This window comes from Nematolebias whitei, chromosome 17 (assembly GCF_014905685.2).
Source record: "Nematolebias whitei isolate Nwh7 chromosome 17, NemWhi1, whole genome shotgun sequence".
Lineage (NCBI taxonomy): Eukaryota > Metazoa > Chordata > Actinopteri > Cyprinodontiformes > Rivulidae > Nematolebias > Nematolebias whitei.
The window spans coordinates 16,136,411-16,160,262 of NC_056514.1; the positions used below are offsets into that span (position 1 = coordinate 16,136,411).

Sequence of the window (23,852 nt, forward strand, 5' to 3'; positions counted from 1 at the left end):
CACGCTTTCCACAGAACAACTGTGTCAACTCTTGAAACTACGCCTGCAGTCAACCTACTTCACATATGGGGAGCAATATTATAGGCAGAAACATGGGTGTGCTATGGGGTCTCCAGTTTCTCCTATTGTTGCCAACCTGTACATGGAGGAGGTAGAAAAGAGAGCCTTGACGTCCTTTTCAGGGACATCACCAAGTCATTGGTTCAGGTATGTTGACGACACCTGGGTTAAAATTAAATCTCAGGAAGTCCAACATTTTACTGACCACATCAACTCTGTGGATAAATACATCAAGTTCACATGAGAAGATGTATACGAATGTATACAAAATGCATTACGGCAAAGACTGGTTCATCCCAAAGATCCAGTCCCCCGGCACAAACAGTGTAATGTTGTGTATGCTGTTCAGTGTCAGGAGGGCTGTGATCAGTCTTACATTGGGGAAACTAAACAGCCACTGGCCAAAAGGATGGCCCAGCACAGAAGATCAACATCATCAGGCCAGGATTCTGTGGTCTACACTCATCTCCAGGCCAGCGGTCACTCTTTCAGGGATGAAGATGTGTACATCCTAGACAGAGAGGAACGATGGTTTGAGAGAGAAGTAAAGGAGGCCATCTTTGTGAAAAGAAATCGTCCATCATTAAACAGGGGTGGAGGCCTGCAGGTTCAACTGTCCCCCTCTTACAATGCTGTTATTGCTAGTATCACTCAGCCCTCTGTGAATAGTAAACAGCCATCAGTGTGCTAATGATCCATTGTTAGGCTGATGGTCCTTCTTGAGCATGTGATCAGCTGGTTTTGGTTGTCAGCAGCAAACTGGTTGATCCACTCTGAGAAGGTGCTATTTAAGAGACTGAGCTGAATACAGCACCTCAGACTAAGGAAGTCTCTCGGATGAGAGACGAAACGTTTCTATATTTTTTTGCTTTTCTCCTGATACTGAAGTCCTAACCTATGTGTGTGTGTGTGTGTGTGCATAAGTTAACTCTGAGCATTGCAGCATTTCTGCCATTGTGGTTAATTTTGAAAAGATAAGTTGAAAACTATGGTCAAGGGTAAGCTCAGCCTGTCACCCTCTCCAACTTGATCCACAGTGACTGGTGAATTTGAAGGAATATAAAGAGCCATGACTAGCAGAATTAGCACAGCAGCAGTACATCTCTGTATGCTGTACTAGTTTCATTAAAGGATTTTCCACTTGCAGGACTAGAGGTGAGTAAACTTCAATTCACCAAAAGTCCCAACCGCATGAACACAATCATTTTTTAAATATTTTTTTGGAAAAAAACAAAAACACTAATCAATCATAAATCCTGACGAACTTGAGGTGTTTTTTTTCCCCCTGCTTTTAAACAGTTTGTTGTTGTGCTAATACTATGCTATATTGATTAGCCCTGCATGAAGAAAAAAGTTGGCCTCATACTTGGAGCTGTACCTGATAGGGTGCGCAAGGTTGTGGGATTGAAGGAAATGGACAAGATGGGTGAGGTGGGGGGTTAAATATTCAACAAATAGTCAATTCGTTGAATTCATTGAAAATTGAGAACTGACTGACTGGCCTTTCTGGGTGGAGTTTGTATGTTCTCTCTGTGCATACGTGGGTTTTTCTCCGGGTACTCCGGTTTCCTCCCACAGACCAAAAACATGCATGTTAGGCTGATTGGTAACTCTAAATTGTCCCTAGGTGTGTGTGTGAGAGAGTGAAAGGTTGTTTGTCTCGTTTGTCTCTATGTGGCCCTGTGATGGACTTGCGACCCGCCCAGGGTGTACCCTGCCCCTCGCACAGTGATTGCTGGACATGGACACCAGCGACCCCCGTGACCCAAAATGGAATAAACGGGTAAAGATAATGGATGGATGATTCCCAGAACTGAACTCTACCTATGAAATTTTTCCCTCCATTGTTAGAGAATTTGACCATATTGCATGAACCTAAAGATATTCATCTTACTTTTTTTTTATATTAATCAAATTTATTCATTTATTTATTAAAAAAATTCAGACGGGCATGTCTCTAGGTGACATGCCCCAGGAGAAAATAATTTATTTGTCAGAGTTGTGCATATGCATGCTGTGTATTCACATAAACAAATATATGGGAGCTGGTGGGCAAAGCACTGGACATTCAATTTACACAAATGGTTCCACAGAAGCACGCTAACTAATTTTTTTTACACGTTCTAACACATATGCATGCTTCCACTGTCAGACCTATGTGATGTGAGGAGGGGACCTGGAACACAAAGTTGGGAAAGGACAACAGGATGTTTCTGTTCATTGGGGATCATTTCACATGAGGACTCCTACAGTCTGTCTCATTAGGACCCTGAAGTTAACAGTCAAAGCTTGAGATTTGGTACACAAGTTTCATATTTTCAATTGGCTCCCTCTGCTGCTGATAAGGACATCTACACACTTGATTTTCATTATGACTCCACAGATGATCTGTCTCCTAAACCTTAATATATTTAAACAGAAGCTGACTGCTGAGGTAATATTTAGCTGTTAGTTTAGAACAAGCTTGAGTAACAGATCTGAAGTTACTGGAGAACATGAACATATTACCCACTCTATTCAGTTTGGTTGATACAGCTTTGGCGTTCCTTTGGGACAACGACAGAAACAGCACAAATGCGTAGGTCAAGTCAGCTCTTTAGGTGTCATTTTGTCTGTGTGTCCGTCGTCCCATGCAAGAGAAGTCGACGAAGCTCCTGGGGGTTTGTGATGGGCAGAGAACATGTGAAGCTCTGACAGACATACGCTGTGGCGACACCGTCCAGCTGGGTCATGCAGGCCAGGCCGGGCTGGTGGGACAGGACGCTTTCTGGATTTCCATCAATGAGCATCAAAACCTGAAACAAAAATGGAATTTGTTTACTTCATAATTAAACAAAGTGTAGAAAGCTTGACAGCTGGAGATCCATTTTTATTCAACCTTTATTTATACAGGTTAATCCCATTGAGCCTCAGGGACTCATTTACAAGAGAGACCTGATTTAGACAAATAACGGATGAGGTGCATTTGAACGTCATTATTAAAACTTCACATGATAGTCTTGTAATCTAGATCTCTCTTTTTCAAAGTCAAAACCATCACACTTACATTTTCCTATTTATATCTATTGCAAAAGTAGAAGAAGACACTTTAAAACAGATGACTTCACAGATGAGATGTTTTCAGAAAACTGAAAGATACTCTGTCTCCAGTCAGTTTTCGCTGAGTCATTGCTAACAAGTCATTGATAATCATGACACTTCAGTTACATTTGCAACTTTCAACCTGAAAACAACCTTACAGTCATCATAAAATGATGTGTTGAAGAAACTACAAATTATATATAGAGTGTTTTAAGAACTGTAATTTTTTTATGCTTCTTTGCATGGAGGTGTAAACAGCTGCCAGGAGCTGTTTGTCTTTTGTTGTTTCATTCTGTTGTGGCAGGAACAGTTTTATATCTAATGCTAAATTTGTTTAATGACTAACTGGCACTTGGTTCTTAAAAATATCATAAACTAACAATAATGTCTAGGATAGCGCAATAAAGTACTGTTGCATTAAATAACTAGGGGTCTGGACAACATTTATTCATTGATTCAGAAGATATATTTAATATTGTTTAATTAAAAAAATAAGGATATAAAGTGTCTTTATTATCAATATACACAATCCCATAATTTTGAAACTATACTGATAATGGTTGATGTGTAAATAGATGTTTAAATATCTTAACATGAAACAAGTAAACAAACAAAAAAAAGTTATCAAAGCTGGATAAAGTCTGGGTTAGAAATATTAAATATATGAATACCTATTCAAAATTTTTAATGTTTTCATTTATTTTCAAATGATTGGGACTTAAACCGTCAAAGAAAGAGCAGAAACAGCTGAATTCCACAGAAGAGCCTCGATCATAAATTTAAATGTAAGAACATGGGTGATGTACAGAGTTGTAGCAACTACAGGGGAATTAAGTTGATGAGTCACACAATGAAGATCTGGGAGAGAGTTGTGGAAGCAAGACTTGGACGAGAGGTGACTATTTGAGAGTCCATGCAGGATGGAGTGGATGGAGAAAAGTTTCAGGAGTGATTTGTGACAAAACAGTTTCAGCAAAGACCAAAGGAGAAGTTTACAAGACAGTGGTGAGACCAGCTGTGCTGTATGGTCTGGGGACAGAGACATGGACAAAAAGACAGGAGACAGAACTGGAAGTAGCAGAAATGAAGATGTTCAGGTTCTCCTTAAGAGTGACAAGAATGGAGAAGATTAGGAATGAGATCATCAGAGGTACAGCACATGTTGAACAACTGGGAGATAAAGTTAGAGATGCCAGACTGAGATGGTTTGGACATGTCCAGAGGAGGGACAGTGGTTTGGATATGTCCAGAGGAGGGACAGTGGTTTGGACATCTCCAGAGGAGGCACAGTGGTTTGGACATGTCCAGAGGAGGGACAGAGGTTTGGACATGTCCAGAGGAGGGACAGTGGGTATATTGTTAGAAGGATGTTAGAAATGCAGCTGCCAGGAAAAAGACAAAGAGGAGATATGTGGATGCAGTTAGAGAGAACATGGAGGTAGTTGGCGTGAGGACAGAGGATGTAGAGGACAGAGTGAAATGGAGGAGGATGACTCACTGTGGAGACCCGTGAAGAGGGAAAAGCAGAAAGAAGAAGAAGAAGCCTCAATCATAAATCTGCATTGGCATCAACAATCAAGAAAATGGGAAACTGGCAGTAACCCAATAAAGTGCATCCATACAAGATAACGATTAAGGGTCCACAGTCATGCAAATGTTGATAGAGGCATATGTAGGTGCTTCACCTTTTCCACCCAATTTTTGTTGTAACGGTCAATGGCAACCTCTCAATTACAGGCTCACTTTCTAAACTTGTTTATTTATTAACTTGGTATTATTCTTCACTGTGCAGTGGCAATTTTTGATCGAACCATAGAATACAGTCTTTACACACTTCTACATCCTTACCCTAAATAACCCTGGCACATTTAACTGAGGCTCTTCGGCTGCCACGGCCTCATGCACACAATTTGATAAGAAGAATTGCTCCTCAGATTCAGGATTCATGAGTTTTGCCTGCTAACAGCTAACTAACATTGACATTAACGTTCATACATGCTGGAAACGTGACATGATATGTGACATAACACGTAATTAGTCAACAGAAACAAAACCATCACAGACAGGAGGTGAAGAAGCAGACACAAAGACAGCATGATGAGGGAGGACAGGTGAACTATTTATCTTACCAAGTAACTTTATGAATGTGATGTAGTGGGTGATTTAGGTAGGCTACGTATAAATGTGAATAAATTAAAAACTTACAAAATATAGTCACTCTGTGAAGGTGTACAATTTGAGGTAATAGATGTCTGAGGTTTGTCTAAATGCACCCCCCCCCCCCACCACCACCACCCCAGTAGATGAATTGCTCTGCTCCTACATCTTTCTCTGATCTCAGCCGTGATGCCAGTGAACCTGTTGAATGAAGCTTAGAGGGTAAACAAGAGTCTTTGTGAAACACATGAATGGATGGTTTCACTAGTGAACTACAGAGATTTGTCTGGAAACACTTTTCAACATATAAAATGTGAATAAATGGGGGAAGACTAGAACTGAGTGCGCTGAAAATGTGGTCATGATGGGGTGATTGTTGCTATGGAGACTGAGGGAGGATTTCCCTTCCAAGCTGAATTTTTCCCTTTTTGTCTTGACACATTTTTTGCTGTCAGCTTCTTGCAGATCTACCCTGCTCTGGGACCACATCCAGCCAGGCGCCCACAACTAAAAGGCCATGTTGAAGTAGTGCTTGTGTGTGATGGTGATTGAGAGCAGCAGAAACAAATAGAAATAGTATGTGTGAATGTAACAAACTGAAAGCAAAGTGTGTTGTCCTGTATTTCACGAGTGAAACTGCAGCAAATAGCATGGCTGGCTACACATAAAACTACAGTCAAACTCCCACTGGGTAATCCCCTCATACTGGGCATCCCTTAAACAAACGCAGATCAGCATGCAACACTCCTACCCGTTGAATGTCCCTGCACTGATAGCTCCCTCCCACTCACCATCTCTCATCCTGCCAAAGCAGCTCAGCTGTGTCATGCAAAAAGAACACTATGTACCTGTACTGACAAACTCACATTGGCTCCTTCAAATTGAGAAAAGAATTCAAAATTTTGTGCCGCCAGGAATCAGCATGGCCAGGGATCCTCCCTTGCTTGCCGCATGGCATACATGGCACCCCACCTTGATGGTCCTCCTTACACTTGGTGGGCCCACATGTAGGTGGCAACCTTTCTCTTTTTCAGGCTTAGCCCAGCTGACCCCCAAGAGCCAAGGCTCAACTGTCAAGGCTCGACCACCAATCGCTTGCCAGTGAGCTCCAACCTCACCCCCCCCCCCCCCGGCTCCAGGGAGGTGTCCCAGTTTCATTTTTTTCATTTTTTGGGGGAGGTTTTCTTATGTATATGTTTCTTCATCAAAGGTTGTGAATCGCTCTTGGTCTGACCCTGACACTGAGGCCTGTTTGCCAGAAGATCCTAAAAGGGTCTGATACCACAGAAAACATATCCCTCAGGATCATGGAGGTTGGGGAGGTGCCGTTGACTCAGATGGAGGAATTCAAGTATCTAGGGATTCTGTTCATGGGTGATGGTAGGAGGGAGTGAGAGATGGATTAACAGATTGGGGCCTCATCCTCAGTAATGAGGAAAGGTAAAGCTCTCAATTTAATTTGTATGTATTTCAGCCCTCACCTAAGGCCATGAGGTATGGAACATTACCAAAACAATGAAATTCCAGATACAAGGGGCCAAAATGAGCTTCATTCTTAGAATGGCTCATCCGTAAAGAAAGATTGTGGAGCTCTGTCAGTTCTATTGAAATTTAGCATAGAGCTGCTGCACATTCACTGTAAGGAGTCAGTTGAGGTGGTTCCGGGATCTGAGTAGGATGTCTCCTGGATGCCTCCCTTTAGAGGGGTTGTGGGCATGTTCTACTGGGAAGAGGCCCTTGGGCAGACCAAGAACTCGCTGGAGGGATTACATATCTTCTTTGGTCTGGGAACGCCTCGGTGTCACCCAGGCTGAACTGGAGAGTCCCGTCTATGAATAAAGAGTAAAATATGGAGATAGAGAATTCAAAAGCTTGCTCTTCACAACCAAACTCCATCTTACCATGTATTTAAGCTTTTTTTTAATATTCCATAGCTTTTTTACAGAACACTTTGCTCTCAGACTGCAGGTTTACGTTTGCGACAAAGTGAGACTTGACGCATTCTGCAGCTTTCCTTAAACAACTTTTACTAATTGGCATTTCACATTGTGAGTGTGTGAATGCTAATAATTATGCATGTGTTATCCAGAAGAGGGCTGAAAGTGACACCTGAAAATGAATACTTCTCTGACAAATTCTAATAAACTGAGAACATTGGTGCAAGTCCACACTCAGGTTACTACACCATTCAGCAAAATCAGTCGACCAGGAAAAAAATACTTCACAATATTCAAAAGTAGCATAGAAAGTATACTGTCTGCCACATTGGATGCAGTGAATATAAATTTGACCAACTTATAGCCATTAATGTGCTTGTTGATGTTGATAAACCAAGTCGGCCTGTAAGGTTTTCAGTTTTTCCTCCAGGTTCTTGAGTTCCAGGGTGGTGCCTATGAGCAACAACAGCTGGAGGTCATCCCACTGATTGGCTCCAGGACTTCAGATGAGCTCTACTCCCTGCTGGAGCATTACCTACCAACCAGTACTTGTGCCTCCAGACCTTTATTGTACAAATTACCAAAGAGTACTTATACTTACCCTTGTGTTTTCATGTTTTCAGAGACTTGCTGTCTAAGCCTAATCTCCCGGACTGCTTACATGATGGCCTGAAGCTCCTATTCTGGTACTCACCTGTAAAGCTTCTGCTTCAGCTGCTCCTATGCCATCCAACCACTTGCCTTCTACATTTCATGATCACTGCTGCATCTACTACCTGGACCTTCCCTATTGGAAACCCTCTGCCTTCTCCTCCAAGCCACAACTGGCCAACTCTACTGTAAGGAACCAGGAACCAAAGTTAATATCGCCAACCAAACATCATTACAAGAACTAACCCATTGCTCTCCATTTCCAGGTTCCCTGATCCCTGCCTTGTACATAGTATTATTCTCATTGTAAATAAATTACTTCTACTTCTTACGTCTGATAAAAATCTGTCCACTAGTTCATGACATATTTTACTCTCGGACAAATAGAGTTGAGCAAACATATTTAACATTCTGTGCCTGCTTAGAATACGTGTTGGGGGTGACTCTGAGCTACTGCCACATTTCACCATATTAGGACCAGACTTTGGTCCCCACAATTATTACTACTGACAAGGTAGATGATTCCAGCAGAAACAATCCTGAATAGTCATGTCAAAGTGGTTTAAAACACCAAAGTTCATGCTCAATAATCCATTTACAAATCCAACTATGTTCAGTCAGGTCATCTGGACGGTTTCTTTATTTGCTGAGACGTTTCATCCTTCGTCCAAAGGACTTCTTCAATCTGAGGAACCGCCAAACAAACCGATTTCCACAAACATGGAATCAACCTAGTATCCTGTTTGTGGGAATCAGTTTGTTTGGTGGCTCCTCAGATTGAAGAAGTCCTTTGGATGAAGGACGAAATGTGTCAGCAAAAAAGAAATCATCCAGATGAACTGACTGAACATTTTTGGATCCTGAATAGGTACGATTAACCATGTACGCACTCACATACACTGACACAGGTGATTTACATTTTTACCCTTATGCAGGAAAAGAGCTAAAGCATATAAATGTATGGATAGTCCAATTGCTCAGAAGGTGACCAAAACTGGAGAATTATCAGCTTGACTGATGAATGACTTACAAAAGTCAAATAATTTATTTTGGTTAATGAGCATATGAGTATTTCACAAAGCTGAAGGATTTATTTGAACAAATAAAAGACTGTATTATATGGTTTTGTCAGTATGCACTCAGGATGTATCTCTGAGAAAGAAGCAACTGTTAGTTGTTGTTTTTTTAAGTTACCTTAATGGGAGTAAGACAGAGCATATTGTCTTTACAAAGGAGCATGTTTTCACAACAATAGTCAACATTTTGACCACCAGCAGGTTTTTTAGTATTCATAATCTGAATCTGCCAGAGTTTTAATGAGAGTTGTAGGTAATATCATATCTTTCAAGTTTTAGCTTCTCTCCATTGGCTCCATGCCAAATTCAGAATTGAATTCAAAACCTTACTTCTAACCTACAAAGCTCTCAACAACCTAGCTCCATCTTATATTAGAGATCTTATTGTTTCATATTTTCCCAACAGAGCACTCCACTTTCAAACTGCAGGTTTACTTGTGGTTCCTAGAGTTTCCAGAAGCAGAATGGGAGGCAGACCTTTCAATTATCAGGCTCCTCTCTTGTGGAACCAACTTCCAGTTTCTGTCTGTGAAGCTGACACATTGTCTCCTTTTATGTCTTTCCTTTTTGATAAATCCTATAGTGAGGGTTGGCTTGGGTTTCCTGAGCTATCCCTTAGTTATGCTGCTGTAGGCTTAGACTGCTGGAGGACAAACTGACCACATTTGCTGTCTTTACTTGCTCTACTCTACCTGGTTTTTATTTATAATTATTTCTGTCAACGTGTTTTTTTTTTTTTGTCTTTATAGAAAATACATCTGGACCTGTCATTCTGTGTCTGTTTTTCCTTCCTGTCCTGTCAAACCCAGCCAGTTGAAGCAGATGGCCACTTGTCCTGAGCCTGGTTCTGCTGGAGGTTTCTTCCAGTTCAAAGAGAGTTTTTCTTTTCCACTGTCTCCTTTGTGCTTGCTCAGTATGGGAAACAATTCAATTCAATTCAATTTATTTATATAGTGCTAAGTCACAACAGAAGTCATCTCAGGGCACTGAACAGAAACATTTATATATAAAATAATTTAACATTATTTATCTGAGGAGCAGACTGCTTTGAATTTAACTCCATCACAGAACTCTCATCTTGAGCAAGCATGAAGGTGACAGTGGAAAGGAAAAACTCCCTCATGAGGAAGAAACCTTTAGCAGAACCAGACTCAGGACAAGAGGCCAGCTAGTTAGACCGGCTGGGTTTGATAGGAACAGATACACAATGGCAGGTCAAGAATCACACGTTACTCACATGAAACATCACATGAAACTGTGATGAAGTGAACGTTCAACACAATGTGCTGTTTCCTTGAATAGATAAGTTTTACCAATTTTTTTATGTATGTGAATGTTTCTGTTCAGTGCCCTGAGACGACTAATGTTGCAACTTGGAGCTATAGACTGAATAATAACTGAATTGAATAATCATGTCATTTCAGTTTAATTGGCAATTTTCAGCATCTACACATGCACCATATCCAAGTGGATAATGGCACATCTGTGGTATGATCATTTTACAGAATGATCAAAACATAAAGTTTGCTATTTATGTCTGTAAGATGTTTAAAAGTTAAGCATGTACAAGAGAAGCTAAAAAAAAAAAGAAGCACTGATTTTCAATGGAGTCTGCTTCTCATTTTACTGCTCAGTAATGTTTATTTGAAGGTTTTCCTTGATAATCCCAAATGCTAATTACCAGTAACATGAGACTCAAACTTCAGTCAACTGTCACACTACGTGTTTTAGTCAATTTGGGCACAATTTACCTTACTTTCGAAATTCACAGTTAAGGTAAATGGAGAGAAATAAAATCTATGCAGGGAAAATCGACTGGTCCACTTATTATGGTTGCTAACATTATCATCTCACTGCAGTAGTTTTCTCAAGTGTATTTGGAGTTTGAACAGTGTAAATAAAGATTCTGATCATTGCAATTATCAAGCTACAATTCATTATCTGTAAATGTAATATAACGTTAATAATCTAACAATAAATTTGAGTTTATTTAAATTTAGGGCTTGCAGAATGTCTTCTTGTCTTGTAGATTTGTATTTTCTGGTAAATTGTATTTGTACAAATCATCTATAACCTGTTGGTTCAACCATTTTTTTCAAAAATACCCATACTTGCTTGTTTGTTTTCATTCCAACCTGAGTAAGAATGAGTGATGGGAACTGTTTTTAGCACAGCGTTCTGTTCTTTGTCATACTGGACATCAGTTTCAGCTGCTGACAGTCTCTAAGAGCAGCTCTTTGGTAAACCAATGGTGTCTGCAGTGAGATGTGAGGACATCTTGGTGTCTGAGCAGAATTAACAGCCTCTCTTCAGCCAGACCCTGCACCTACAACATACTTCATCAGCTTGGGTTGTGTTTAAGATGAAAGGAAACTCATCCGTTATTGTTGAAAAGGTTATTTCAGGTTAAATTGCTAAAGTGATTGAATCTGAATGTAACATATCCAAGGACAAAGCCAAATGTCTTAAATCAGTCGATGTAAATTCATGTAGAAAAAAAGGAAAGCAACCCCCTTTCGATTTTACTAGTTTTACTTACCAGGACATTATAAAAATGATTTTATCTTTATGAGGTTCTAAAATTATTCAAATCTAACCTCAAGTGTGCAAAATCAAACAGAAGTCCATAATGTCTCAATGCTCAGAGCTCAGTTTCTATGAGAAATTGCAAACCCCCACCCCCCCCCAAAAAAAAAAAAGCTCAATCTCAGACTCTCCAGGACTCGTTTAGCAGAATAAAAAGATAAAGTTCATGACAGGCAATCAGAAAAAGACCGAACGCTAGCAATCAGATAAATCACATTGTGCCTCGAGGACTCATTTACAAGTGAGACCTGTTAGTCAAAAAAAGTAATGAAAAAGAAAACGTCTAGAATTTGGAGGCAAAAAAAAAAATCCTAACAAACTCTCATTCTGAGGAAAGATAGCCTGAAATTGAAAAAAACGCCCCGCACATAGCATAGCATAGCATGTTTGGAAGGGCTGTAGGACAAAAAAACTCACCTCTATAAAAATAATATTTCAGCACAGCTTAGGTTCACAAACTTCCACCTGAATGAAAGAGTTCTGAAACAATGTCCTTTGTGATTTGGATACGGGCCCAAATAGAGATGGTTTGCTGCAGCGTCATGTCTGCAGAAAACCAAATGGCATATTAGCACAAATGCCTCATATCAACTCACAGCACGGTGGTGGAGAGGTGATGATTTGGGCTTGAACTGCTGCCATATGACCTGGGATGCTTGCAGTCATTGAGTTGACCATGGACTCCTCTGTAGACCAAATTATTCTACAGTCAAATCTGTCTGACCTCTGAAGCTAAATGAGTCAGATGTTCCAAACTCAGCCACTAATTTACAACAAAATAGAAAAAATAATTATCCTTGGGCTGTGTAGATGAACAGATGCTGAGATATATTCATCAATTAAAACGGATTCTTCATTTTTCTGGACTGAATAAAACGTGCATTGAATTTAATGAAATGTAACGTGAGACGTCATTTTTCTTTGACCCATCAAAATGAATGCGGTCATTTATTTTACAGAATCAAAGTTTAACATCAAACATTTACATTAATTTGGCAAAATATGAAAATAACAACATGATTAAACAGCTTTCCAGGTAGTGAGAAACAATGCGGCGATTGTTTTCACTCTTCAGCAGAACAGCAGACCTCAATCCACACGGCGGTGGAATGAGCACTTTACACAGACATTTCTAAAATATCTGGAATGATTTCTAGCAGAAAGGAGAGTTTAAAGATGGAAAATTGAGATTTATCTTACAGAGAGATGTGTGAGGGAATTTGTTTGTTTTAACCAGAACGTGCATGCTCCTTCGGAACTCAGCTTGTCCCAAACAGTAAACTTTTGGTGAAGGTCGACTTTACCTTTCTGAAGATAGATCAGTTCCGGCGTGGAGTCTCACTTCCAACCACTGTTCAGCGTCTCAGTGAGAACAGCCAAATACCTAGAGAGCCGTGTGAGGTCATCCAAACAGAAGTTATAATTCCCAAGATCGTCTCTGGTTCAGCTTGTTTGGGTTAGCAGCATCCATGAACGCCTGCGTTTGCATTCACGAACTCCCAAACTCTCTGCATTCTGAACTGCGAACATCTCAGAACTTCTCAGCTCCTCACCGAACTTCTCAGAACTTCTCCGCGCAGAACTGAACTGGGAGAACTAGGAAGTACCGGCATTTTAAAGAGCTCTATTCCCGGTCCATTTGGGATTCCCTGATTGGGCAATATCAACCAGACGGGTGTGGTTTGTGACGTAAGAGGTTACTAGAAGTCAGAAAACAGCAAGAATTGTTATGGAACAGATTAAAACTGTTCTCAGAGACAGAGAGAGTTTGTTTTGGCGAGTTTGGAGAACAGGTGCCAACTTCTCTGTTGACATCTGAGAGGATGTAAAAACAAGACAGTTGTTCCAACACATGTCTGCTTCAACTCCTGACCTTGGAAAACGCACACTTGCTCATTCAAAGACAGAAATCAGAAAATGCATAAAAACTCTGTAACAGCTTTAACATGAATTCTACTTTGCATAAGCAACCAAAAAATCATTGTTACTGTTTTACAGTTAATAAAATTGATTAGTTCACTGTAACATCTAAAATGTTTGAACTAAAACACTTTAATTATCAAACATTTGTAAAACAGGAATGATAATAGAAAAGAGAGTGTTCTTTCACTTGAATTTTCAAGAAAGAAAGTCTCAGGATGGGTGAACCTGTATTTCTGGATTTGACATCAATGAAATGACAGTTCCTGTCCCACAAGGTTCTTAAGGTCAAGGGTTTTGACCTTAGGCTTAGTTTTGACATCAGGTTAAGTTCACTACAGCTGCAATGGTCCAGTCAAAGTCCAGACCTTAAACTGACTGAAATGCTGTGGTGGGACCTGAAGAGAGCTGTGCAGAAACTACGGTCTGCAAACTTTAATAAAATTAAGCAACAATGTAAAAAAGAGTGGGTCAAAAATCCTCCACAGTCAGGTGAGAGGCAAAGTCACATAGAAACAGTCTGAAGATATTTACACTAAAGGAGATTTTAAACTCTGAGATTATGGGGAGGCTCACGGATCTCTTTTGCAAAAGAGACCTGGGCCTGAAGGCAGTCTAACGTTCATGTTTTAAATCGTGAGAGGAAACCGGAGTACCCATAGAAAACCCACACAGAAAGACCCCAGTTCCAACCTGGGGATCGGATCCAGGACCCTCTTACAGTGAGGCAACTGCACTAACCACTGTTCAAGTTCAAGTTCTGTTTATTGGTCATACGCAAGGTTAACACAAGGTTAACAGTACAATGAAATGATTAGTCAAAGTCAAAGTCAACTTTATTGTCAAAACTGCAATACGTAGAGGACATACACAGGATTGAAATTACATTACTCTCAGACCCCTGGTGCAACAATAACCATTAAACATTAAAACATTTAATAAACATAAGCATAAAATGAAATAATACAAGTATGATACTGTCCTAAATTGTAGTATAGCAGTATAAAAATATAAAAGGTTTATATATAATTTATAGGATTAGGTTTGTATTAGGATGAGAAGAACCGATTTAACTTGCTACAAAAATCAAAGAACAAACAAACACAAACTACTAATATCCTGATGCATGCTCAATAATCCAGGTAGAAAAATCCAAAAAAGTTCAATCTGGTCCTCTGGACCAGATTCCGTATGTTGAGGGAGTATCAGAGAAACTGAGATGTTTATTTTCTAAACATAACGTCCCAGTGGCTTTTAAACCCCAAAATACATTACGGCAAAGACTGGTTCATCCCAAAGATCCAGTCCCCCGGCACAAACAGAGTAATGTTGTGTATGCTGTTCAGTGTCAGGAGGGTGATCAGTCTTACATCGGGGAAACTAAACAGCCACTGGCCAAAAGGATGGCCCAGCACAGAAGATCAACATCATCAGGCCAGGACTCTGCGGTCTACACTCATCTCCAGGCCAGCGGTCACTCTTTCAGGGATGAAGATGTTCACATCCTGGACAGAGAGGAACGATGGTTTGAGAGAGGAGTAAAGGAGGCCATCTTTGTGAAAAGAAATCGTCCATCATTAAACAGGGGTGGAGGCCTCCGGGTTCAACTGTCCCCCTCTTACAATGCTGTGATTGCTAGTATCACTCAGCCCTCTGTGAATAGTAAACAGCCATCAGTGTGCTAATGATCCATTGTTAGACTGATGGTCCTTCTTGAGCATGTGATCAGCTGGTTTTGGTTGTCAGCAGCAAAACTGGTTGATCCACTCTAAGAAGGTGCTATTTAAGAGACTGAGCTGAATACAGCACCTCAGACTGAGGAAGTCTCTCGGATGAAAGACGAAACGTTTCTATATTTTTTTTGCTTTGTTTTGTTTTTTGTTTTTTTGAATGTCCAGAGGACCAGATTGAACTTTTTTGGACAAACTACTAATACCAATAAGCTGCCGTGCTGTCCAAACATCAGATCAGAGCTACTACCACACCCTACAGTTTGTATTAAGCTTGTATAAACAGGCACTCTTAGGTAAACCGTGACATTTGGGAGGGGTGGCTAAACACCACTGAAGCAGTGGTCTGATTGACCCATCCATCCATCAAGGCAGTAATGCTGCAGAATGCACAGAGGACAAGAGAAAGTTGTATTAGCTTAGCACACTATAAGCGTCACATCTCTTTCAAAGTCAAAAATGTGAAAAGTATTTTATGGAAAGCAACAGTTTTACAGCTAATGGGTGCAACAGTACTGTTTGGTCACTTTGTCAACAGAAACCAACCAGAAATGTGTTTTATCTAAAGCAGAAAACGGAAAATGAAAAACTAATTCTCTGTCTTGATGAAGTTGTGGTTGATGCAAAAGTTTCACAAATTATTTCACATGGCCCTCAAACTCCCATTACAACTTAACTCCATTTCATATTATAGATCTTATTGTTCCATATTTTCCTAACAGAGCACTTCGCTCTCAGACTGCAGGTTTACTTGTGGTTCCTAGAGTTTCCAAAAGCAGAACGGGAGGCAGATCTTTCAGTTATCAGGCTCCTCTCTTGTGGAACCAACTTCCAGTTTCTGTCTGTGAGGCTGACACATTGTTTACTTTTAAGATCAGGCTTAAGTCTTTCCTTTTTGATAAATCCTATAGTTAGGGTCGGCATGGGTTTCCCGAGCTATCCCTTAGTTCTGCTGCTATAGGCTTAGACTGCTGGAGGACAAACTGACCACATTTCCTCTCTCTGCTGCTGTCTGTACTTGCTCTACTCTACCTGTTTGTATTTGTAATTATTTATGTCTTAACATGCATTTTTTGTCTTTCCTCCTGTAGAATGAACATCTGGACCTGCCATTCTATGTTCGTTTCTACTTCCTGTCCTCTCAAACCCAGACAGTTGAAGCAGACAGCTGCTCGTCCTGAGCCTGGTTCTGCTCGAGGTTTCTTCCTGTTCAAAGGGAGTTTTTCTTTTCCACTGTCTCCTTTGTGCTTGCTCAGCATGGAAGACTGTGATGAAGTGAGGAATCAACACAATCTGCTGCTTCCTTAGATAGATAACTTTTACTAATTGGCTATTTTATGTATGTGAATGTTTTTGTACAGTGCACTGAGACAACTTTTGTTGGGACTTGGTGCTATAGAAATAATCCACACTGAATTGAATTGAATTAGTTTTTAACATACAACCAACTTGCAATTGAAATAGAATAGCCATAGACTATACTCTCTTACTAACAGTGGTTGAATAGTATTTGTCCAATGAGAAAATATTTCTGAACATGTTTTTTTTTTCTTTTATAATAATTGGAATGATGATATTCATTCCTTAGAGAATTGACTTTGACTGAAATACAGTGACGGCCCCTGTGATATGACTCCCCCCTGTACGACTGCAGGACTCCATTAGATGTGTTTCATTAGTCCTCTGTCACCCTTCGCATAGAATAAGAAATAAGAACTAAAATTCAGCTTTTTTGCATCTCATTGCAGGAAACTGAACTTTGGCTTGTGCAAAAAAAACTGGGACTTAAGTTGTGGCCATCTGTTATGTAAGGGTTGTTACATCACTGTGGATGAAAAAAGTGTTTTCACCCATATCTGTTTCATGCAACATGCCTTTGAGATAGTAAACTGGTGTACTTTACATATCAGGTCCTATGGACAGATTCTTCTTGTAGCAAGTGGCATCAGGGCACTAACGATCAAATGTTAGGCTAATGGTCCTCTTTTATCATGTGAACAGCTAGTTCTGGATGTCAACAACAAACTGGTTGACCCACTATGACAAGGTGCTATTTCTAAGGCTGAGTTTGTTGCAGCTCCTCAGACTGAAGAAGTGTTTTGGATAAAAGAAAAAAACGTTTCAAGAAAAAAACAACAAAGTCCATGCTCAATAATCCAGGTATACAATCCAACATTTTTCAGTCAGGTCATCTGGACAGTTTCTTTTTTTGTGCTGAAACATTTCGCTTTAATCCGGAAGGCTTCATCAGTCAAGGAAGCACACAACAAAACTGATTCTTCCCCCAACAGCTTACTCCAAAGTAGAACAAACCAGTTCTGCTTGTGATAAGATGGTCAAAGGTTTCAAGAAAAATAATCTGTCTAAGAAGACCTGACTTAACCTTTTTAGATTGATCTACCTGGATCATGGAGCATGCACCAGGATACACTGATGCACATTTACATTTTATGACAAATGGTGATGCACGGGGTGACAATGGAAAACTTTCAGACGTGTGTTTTTTTTAACAAGTATTGAGCCATTGAATCTGGGAAAGTATAATCAGAATAATCTGAGAAACTTATCTAAATATTACTCAACTGCTAATTATTTTATCATCTTTTAAAGACCTGACATCTGTGTAGTCTAAAGCCAAAATACACAATTTTTATATAGAAAATCAACATAAAATAACTTTTTTAAGAGTGATGTAGGTGGAACATTGTTATTCAGGAAGACTTTGTTTTCATCTTTGCACCAACAGTGAGAGCAGTAAGTATTACTGCGGCGCTGCTGCTGGATTTATTAAGAGTTATGATGATGCTCATGAAAAGATGACGGGCTCACAGGCGGAGAACATAATCCAACCTTTTGTTTTGAGAGTAATCTCTTTTTGATCGTTGCTCTGCTGACTGAGCAGCTTCCACAGTATCAGAATGTAGCTCAAAGAAATGTTGATGCAGGATGTTCTTCAAAACGTTCCTCCAAAATGCTTTAATGAAATCTGAGTGTTGGCACCATTAACAAACGAAATGCTCAAAACTGCTCTCCTTCCTTCGACCGCCAACGATTTGCTGGCTCATCATCGTGTACAGCCTCACAAACTGTTTAGTTTTTAGAGTTTTCCTCTTTGCTTTTTAAGTTTACACAACAATTAAGAGGATTTCATAAAAGGCAAACAGTAAAATAAGAACACAATGATATATTCCTAAACTAAAAACCTAGATTTTCTTGAATGCATATCAGTTTCAAACTAATAACATCTTATGATGAGATCTGACAGAACAGAAGTTGGAAACTTGATTTAAACTTGAAAACACAATTACAAGGTAATCTCACACGATCTGTTAGAGCTTGGACTGCATGTTGTGAATGACTCTCAGCTACTACCACAACACAGCTCATTATCTGTAAAAGTGATGGATTTCAAGTCCTGCTTTGTGCAAGTTAAGCTCAGTTAGCTGTGGTGGCCATCTTGTATCCGGTTGATACTTAGAGTTAAATGATGTGTGAATCCAATGATTAATTTCTTCTTCTATCGGCTGCTCCCGTCTTCAGGGGTTGCCACAGCGGACTAACTCACACGAAGACTTGGCAACTGTTTTTACACTGGATGCCCTTCCTGACACAACCACAGACCACCGAGCTACCACAGCCTCTGTGTGGAGCAGAGAGCTGCTATCTAGGGTGCCTGGAGGAGCAGATGGTGGGGGTTAAGGGCCTTGCTCAAGGGCCCAGAGTGGGCAAATGAGGGTGGAAGCAGGTGTGGGTGTTTCAACTTTCCCACCCACACGTTGATGTTGTCGAACCGGTTGAACTGGCAACCTTTTGATCACAGGCCCACCTTCTCTAACCTCTGCATCACCACTCCCACAATGGCTACTTTCTGAGTTGCAATAAAATTAGTTCAGCAGTTCATGAGATATTTTGCTAACAGACAGGGTTGACTTCAAGAGTCAATGGCAAATAACAGTTTTAAGTAAAAATGTTGAGCAACACATTCAGTTTGTGTTGGGAATAAACTGCAATTTTGGCTCAATATCTACAAAAAACTTTTTTTTTTTTTATCCATTATTGTGATATGTAACGTCAGTTAGTTGTAGTAACCATTATGAATTGTACTGACTCAAAAGTGAATTAGTTGTAAGCATACATCTGAGTACTACTTCTAGAGTTTTACTACAATCTTTTTAGTGGTTTCTAGTGGTTCTACTGGATTATTGAGCATGTATCAGGAGATCTTTCTAATGGTTCATAAGATATTTTGCTAACAGAAAAACAGAGTTTACTCTTACAGTTAAGGCCAAAGTTTTAGATAAAGACATCTCACAAGGTGCAGCGTTGTCAAACTTGGTTACAAAAGGGGGCCAAAATGAAAAACTTGATTCAACCAAGGGCCAGTTTTAATCAGTACACAACTTGAGTCAGATACCGGACATCTTTTTCCTGGTTACAGGTTCTTTTGCCATTCTCTGTTGCTCTTTCCACATCAAAATAAAAGCTTACTGAAAAGTTCTAACAAATATCTCTTGGCATCAAAATTGTCAAGAAAAGTCTACACTAAATAAATCCAAAAAAGTTCAATCTGGTCCTCAGCAGAGGACCAGATTGAACTTTTTTGGATTTTTCTACCTGGATTATTGAGCATGCATCAAGATACACTAAATAAAGTATGCTAGGTTTGTGCATACAATGAAAGACAACAAAAATATTTTACATTGAAAACATCTTGAGGACTAGAAAAGATGTCTGGCCCTCAGGCAGTGAGTTTGACACATGTGCTAGTGCATGTATTGGGGATAACTTTCAGCAAATACCACACCAAATTTTAGCTCAAAATCTTTCGGACAGAATTGGGGGTTAGGGTTAGGGCAGCCGACTTGAAACCAGAAAGTCACATGCTCAACTCCTCGCTATGCCCACATGTCATGATGTCTCTGAGCAAGACATCTGATCTTCAATTGCTCCCTAGGCGCTTAGGTAGCTGCCCACTGCTCCACCTGGGTGTACCTCACATGTGATGGGTTACATGCTAAACTAATAATGTCAACATATAAAAACATACAATTATGTCATCAACATACAAAGATGTCATCAACATACAATGATGGCAATATATAGCACTTTACTTTAATTATAGCCATGTTTGTATTGAGTAAGATCATCTGGCCACAGCAGCCATCTTAAATTGGGTTGGTTCCAAAAGATATTCAGTTGTTGATGTACATACAACGATTACGTTCTGAAAGTTTAAATACAATTCTTCTAGTGGTTCATGAGTTATTTTGTGAACGAGCAGAGTAGACTCCAACAGCTAATAGCCAAGTTTTGAATCATAATCTTGCAGGATGTGTTCACACTCAGAGCATGTGCTAAGGATGACTCTCAGCAACTACACTGCCAAATTGTAGCTCAGTGTTGATAAAACTGACAGAGTTGTAGCCACTTTTTTGTTTGATAAAGTCGATTAGCTGTAACAGCCATCTCTAATCCAGATGAGTTGACTCAGTTGGTGTAAAGTGTTTACATGTTGAGTTTCATAAAATCCATGTAGAGGTTGTTGGAATTTTTTTGTTTTCCAACAGACACACAAAAACCTTTCTTGATCATATCCTGATGCATGCTCAATAATCCAGGTAAAAAAAAAATCTAACAAAGTAAAGTCAGGTCTTCCGGATGGATTCTTCTTAGAAGCACTATGATTCAGCAACTGCAACAGGAGTCAGCTTCCTAAACACACGACAGACTGATTCACCAATAAAACTGCTGACTGACTCACTCAAACTAAATCCCTGAATGCATGTGATAAAAGCATCCAAACATTAAAGAGTGGCTGAAGCAAATGTGAGCACCAACTGCTGTATGTTGCGTGTGAACCAATGTACACAAACGGGCTTATCTGTTCAGGCTGGGTTTTATTTAGAAAAAGAACGTGGATAAGCTCGGTGTGTGAAGCAGGACTTCACAGACGTATAGATAAGATACAACCACAGCTGGAGGATTATCCAGACATTTTAAACAACACAACTAAATCTGTCATCTGTCTGCAGGACTAAAGGTGGCCGCACCTCCCCCCTTAGCTCAGTGGGTGAATCGACACATGGAATTACTGGCTGGGAGGAAAATGTATCATTTCAGATTAACAAGTCTAAAACGAATGGATTAAGATAAGATGTGAAAGGGAAATTTATAACATGATGGTGCACAGAGGGCAAAAAGATAAAGCAGATGAGTGGCAAGTGAATGCTATGAACCTGCTGGTTAGCTGGTGTTTTGTTCTATGATTGATTATTGAGCCAAGCAGATCATTAAGAGAGAACAGAGGGATCAATTTGTCCCAAAATAAAACTAAACACAAACACAAATGCAGTCTTACAAGAAGTGTTAAAGAGTTAGAGATAGGGAAGGAGGGGGCAAGGTGGCAGCAGATTGAAGCAAGGGAGGACAGAGAAAGTGCTTAGCTTTAATCCTCCTCTGCCCTCTGCTCCCTATCTCCATCCAGCCCATTCATTCCTGCTTCCTACTGGTGCTCCACGCCTTCACGCTGAATCTCTCCCATGTCTCTAAGGTCTCGTTAGGGACTCCAAGTCGTGTCCCTCTACAGATGTCTTGAAAAAAAGACTCTATCCCTTTCCTCTTAAAAGGCCATGCTCCTCACTTTTCTTGTCATATCCATTCTCTGTTCCGCACTCTTCTCTAAAGGGCAGAGAAAATGGGAAGCATGTCTACTTATATTTACCATGAAACTCTCACATCTTGTTCCTAAATCCCTCCAAATCCCTGTAATACTTTTAGCTCTTTCTTCAGCTCATTTTCTGAGACTCTTTAAGCATTTGCCACCGACACCCTCACTAAGATCCCACTTCCATCACTCCCGAGGAGCTCGCAAATTAAACTTAAAGCTATGAAGGGTGCCAAGGCAGCTACCGCCTGAAATTCCAGCACACAAACGTTTTTCTTTAAAGCCCAGTAGTAATTTAGAAATTGCTTTTGTAATAATCTACGCTAAGAAAGTTTTGAGTTTCTTATGTTGTTTTTCTTCTTCTTTCGGCTGCTCCCTCCCACAGTGAACTACTTCACACGAAGACTTGGCAATTATTTTTATGCCAGATGTCCTTCCTGACACAACCATAGACCACTAAGCTATCGTAGCCCTCTGTGTGGAGCAGAGAGCTGCCCTCTACGATGCCCGGGAGAGCAGATGGTGGGGGTTAAAGGCCTTGCTCAAGGGCCCAGAGTGGGGCAAATGAGGGTGGAGGCAGGGGTAAGTGCTTCACCTTTCCCACCTATATTTTGATGGTGTCGATCCAGGGAGTTGAACCGGCGACCTTCCGATCACAAGGACCACCTTCTCTAACCTCTGCGCCACCACTCCCCTTGAGTTTCGTATGTGTATAAAGTGTAAAAAGAAAACGAACCAAGATAAAATTAAATGTTAAAGCTGCTGCCATGGTAACCACACACTGTCACTCTGAACACACCCCTAAAAGGACAGGAAGACAGAAATGCAGAGTAAAAAGTATGCCTAAAACTGTGCAAAAACTAAAGATTGTATTGAGGAAAAAAAATCCTGAACATGTAGGAAGAGTTTGCAAAAACCCTGAAAAGTTAAAAAGCTGAAAGTTAGCCTCTGTGGCTTCATCACATTCTAAGCTGAAAATGTTATGGTAAAAAAATAACAATAAAACCTAAACTGTGACGGTGTGGAACATTGTCAAACATCAAACTGCCAGTTTGGTCACATGGAGTCCAAATTTCTGTGTTTGACCTTTGAACTATGATTACGCAAGGTTTCCTCATTTGACCAAAGATCATGCTCAGTAATACAGGTACAAATCCAACCATGTTCAGTCAGGTCATCTGGACAGTTTCTTTTGTTGCTGAGACCTTTTGTCCTGCATCCAAAGGACTTCTTCTACTGTATTTGAGGAGACACAAACAAACTGGAGTCCCACAAACTGCACACTCCTATAGTGGAAAACAAAATTTGCTGGTGATAAGATGGCCTCCGGGGCCCGCCCTCTCCTCCGTCAACTCCTCTAAGGCAGCCGTGCCAAAATGGTTCAAAGCACCAAGTTCATGCTCAATAATCCAGGTAAAAATCCAACAATGTTCGGTCAGGTCATCTGGATGGTTTCTTTTTTTGCTGGGACGTTTCATCCTTCATCTAAAGGACTGCTTCCTCGTTTGTTTGTCCAAAATATCGTTATTGTTCATTTTCTTTGACCCCCTTGTTCTTTTCTGAGTTGCAGGAGAGCTGGTGCCTTTCTCTGGCAGTCATTATGCATAAGGCAGGTCCAACATTGTCTTGGACAATTTATTTGTTTTAGTTCTTTTGCTAATTCCGTGTAAGAGCACACTACGCCCATGGTTGGAATAATGGAAGGGGCAGAGGGTTTGGCGCCCCCATTAAAACTTGGATCCAAAACAACAGGTTGGAGAGGTAGAATTTGTCCTTAGTCATACATTAAAAACTTTATTTTTTATATAAATATGGATGAATTTAACATTTGGATTTCAGACACCCCTAATATGAGGCATACAAAGTCATAATGCTGCCATTACATGAACCTCCCTACGCTGTCTGTTAGCAGAACATCTGGTCCAGATTTCCTGTCTAAACAGGTTAAAATTAGTTGCAAGGCAAACAAAGAGAAAATATTTTATATAAT

At 40.2% G+C, this 23,852-nt stretch overlaps 1 protein-coding gene across 1 annotated transcript in view; it reads right to left on the bottom strand.

Moving 5' to 3' along the window:
- Positions 1–2,397: 2,397 nt before the first annotated feature.
- Positions 2,398–23,852, bottom strand: part of spata20 (spermatogenesis associated 20) — a 150,072-nt gene continuing 128,617 nt past the window's right edge. Inside the window, exon 16 of the mRNA XM_037691269.1 lies at positions 2,398–2,855. Within this exon, the coding sequence (XP_037547197.1) occupies positions 2,664–2,855 (192 nt within the window). The 3' untranslated portion in view covers positions 2,398–2,663. The remainder of the gene's footprint in view (positions 2,856–23,852) is intronic.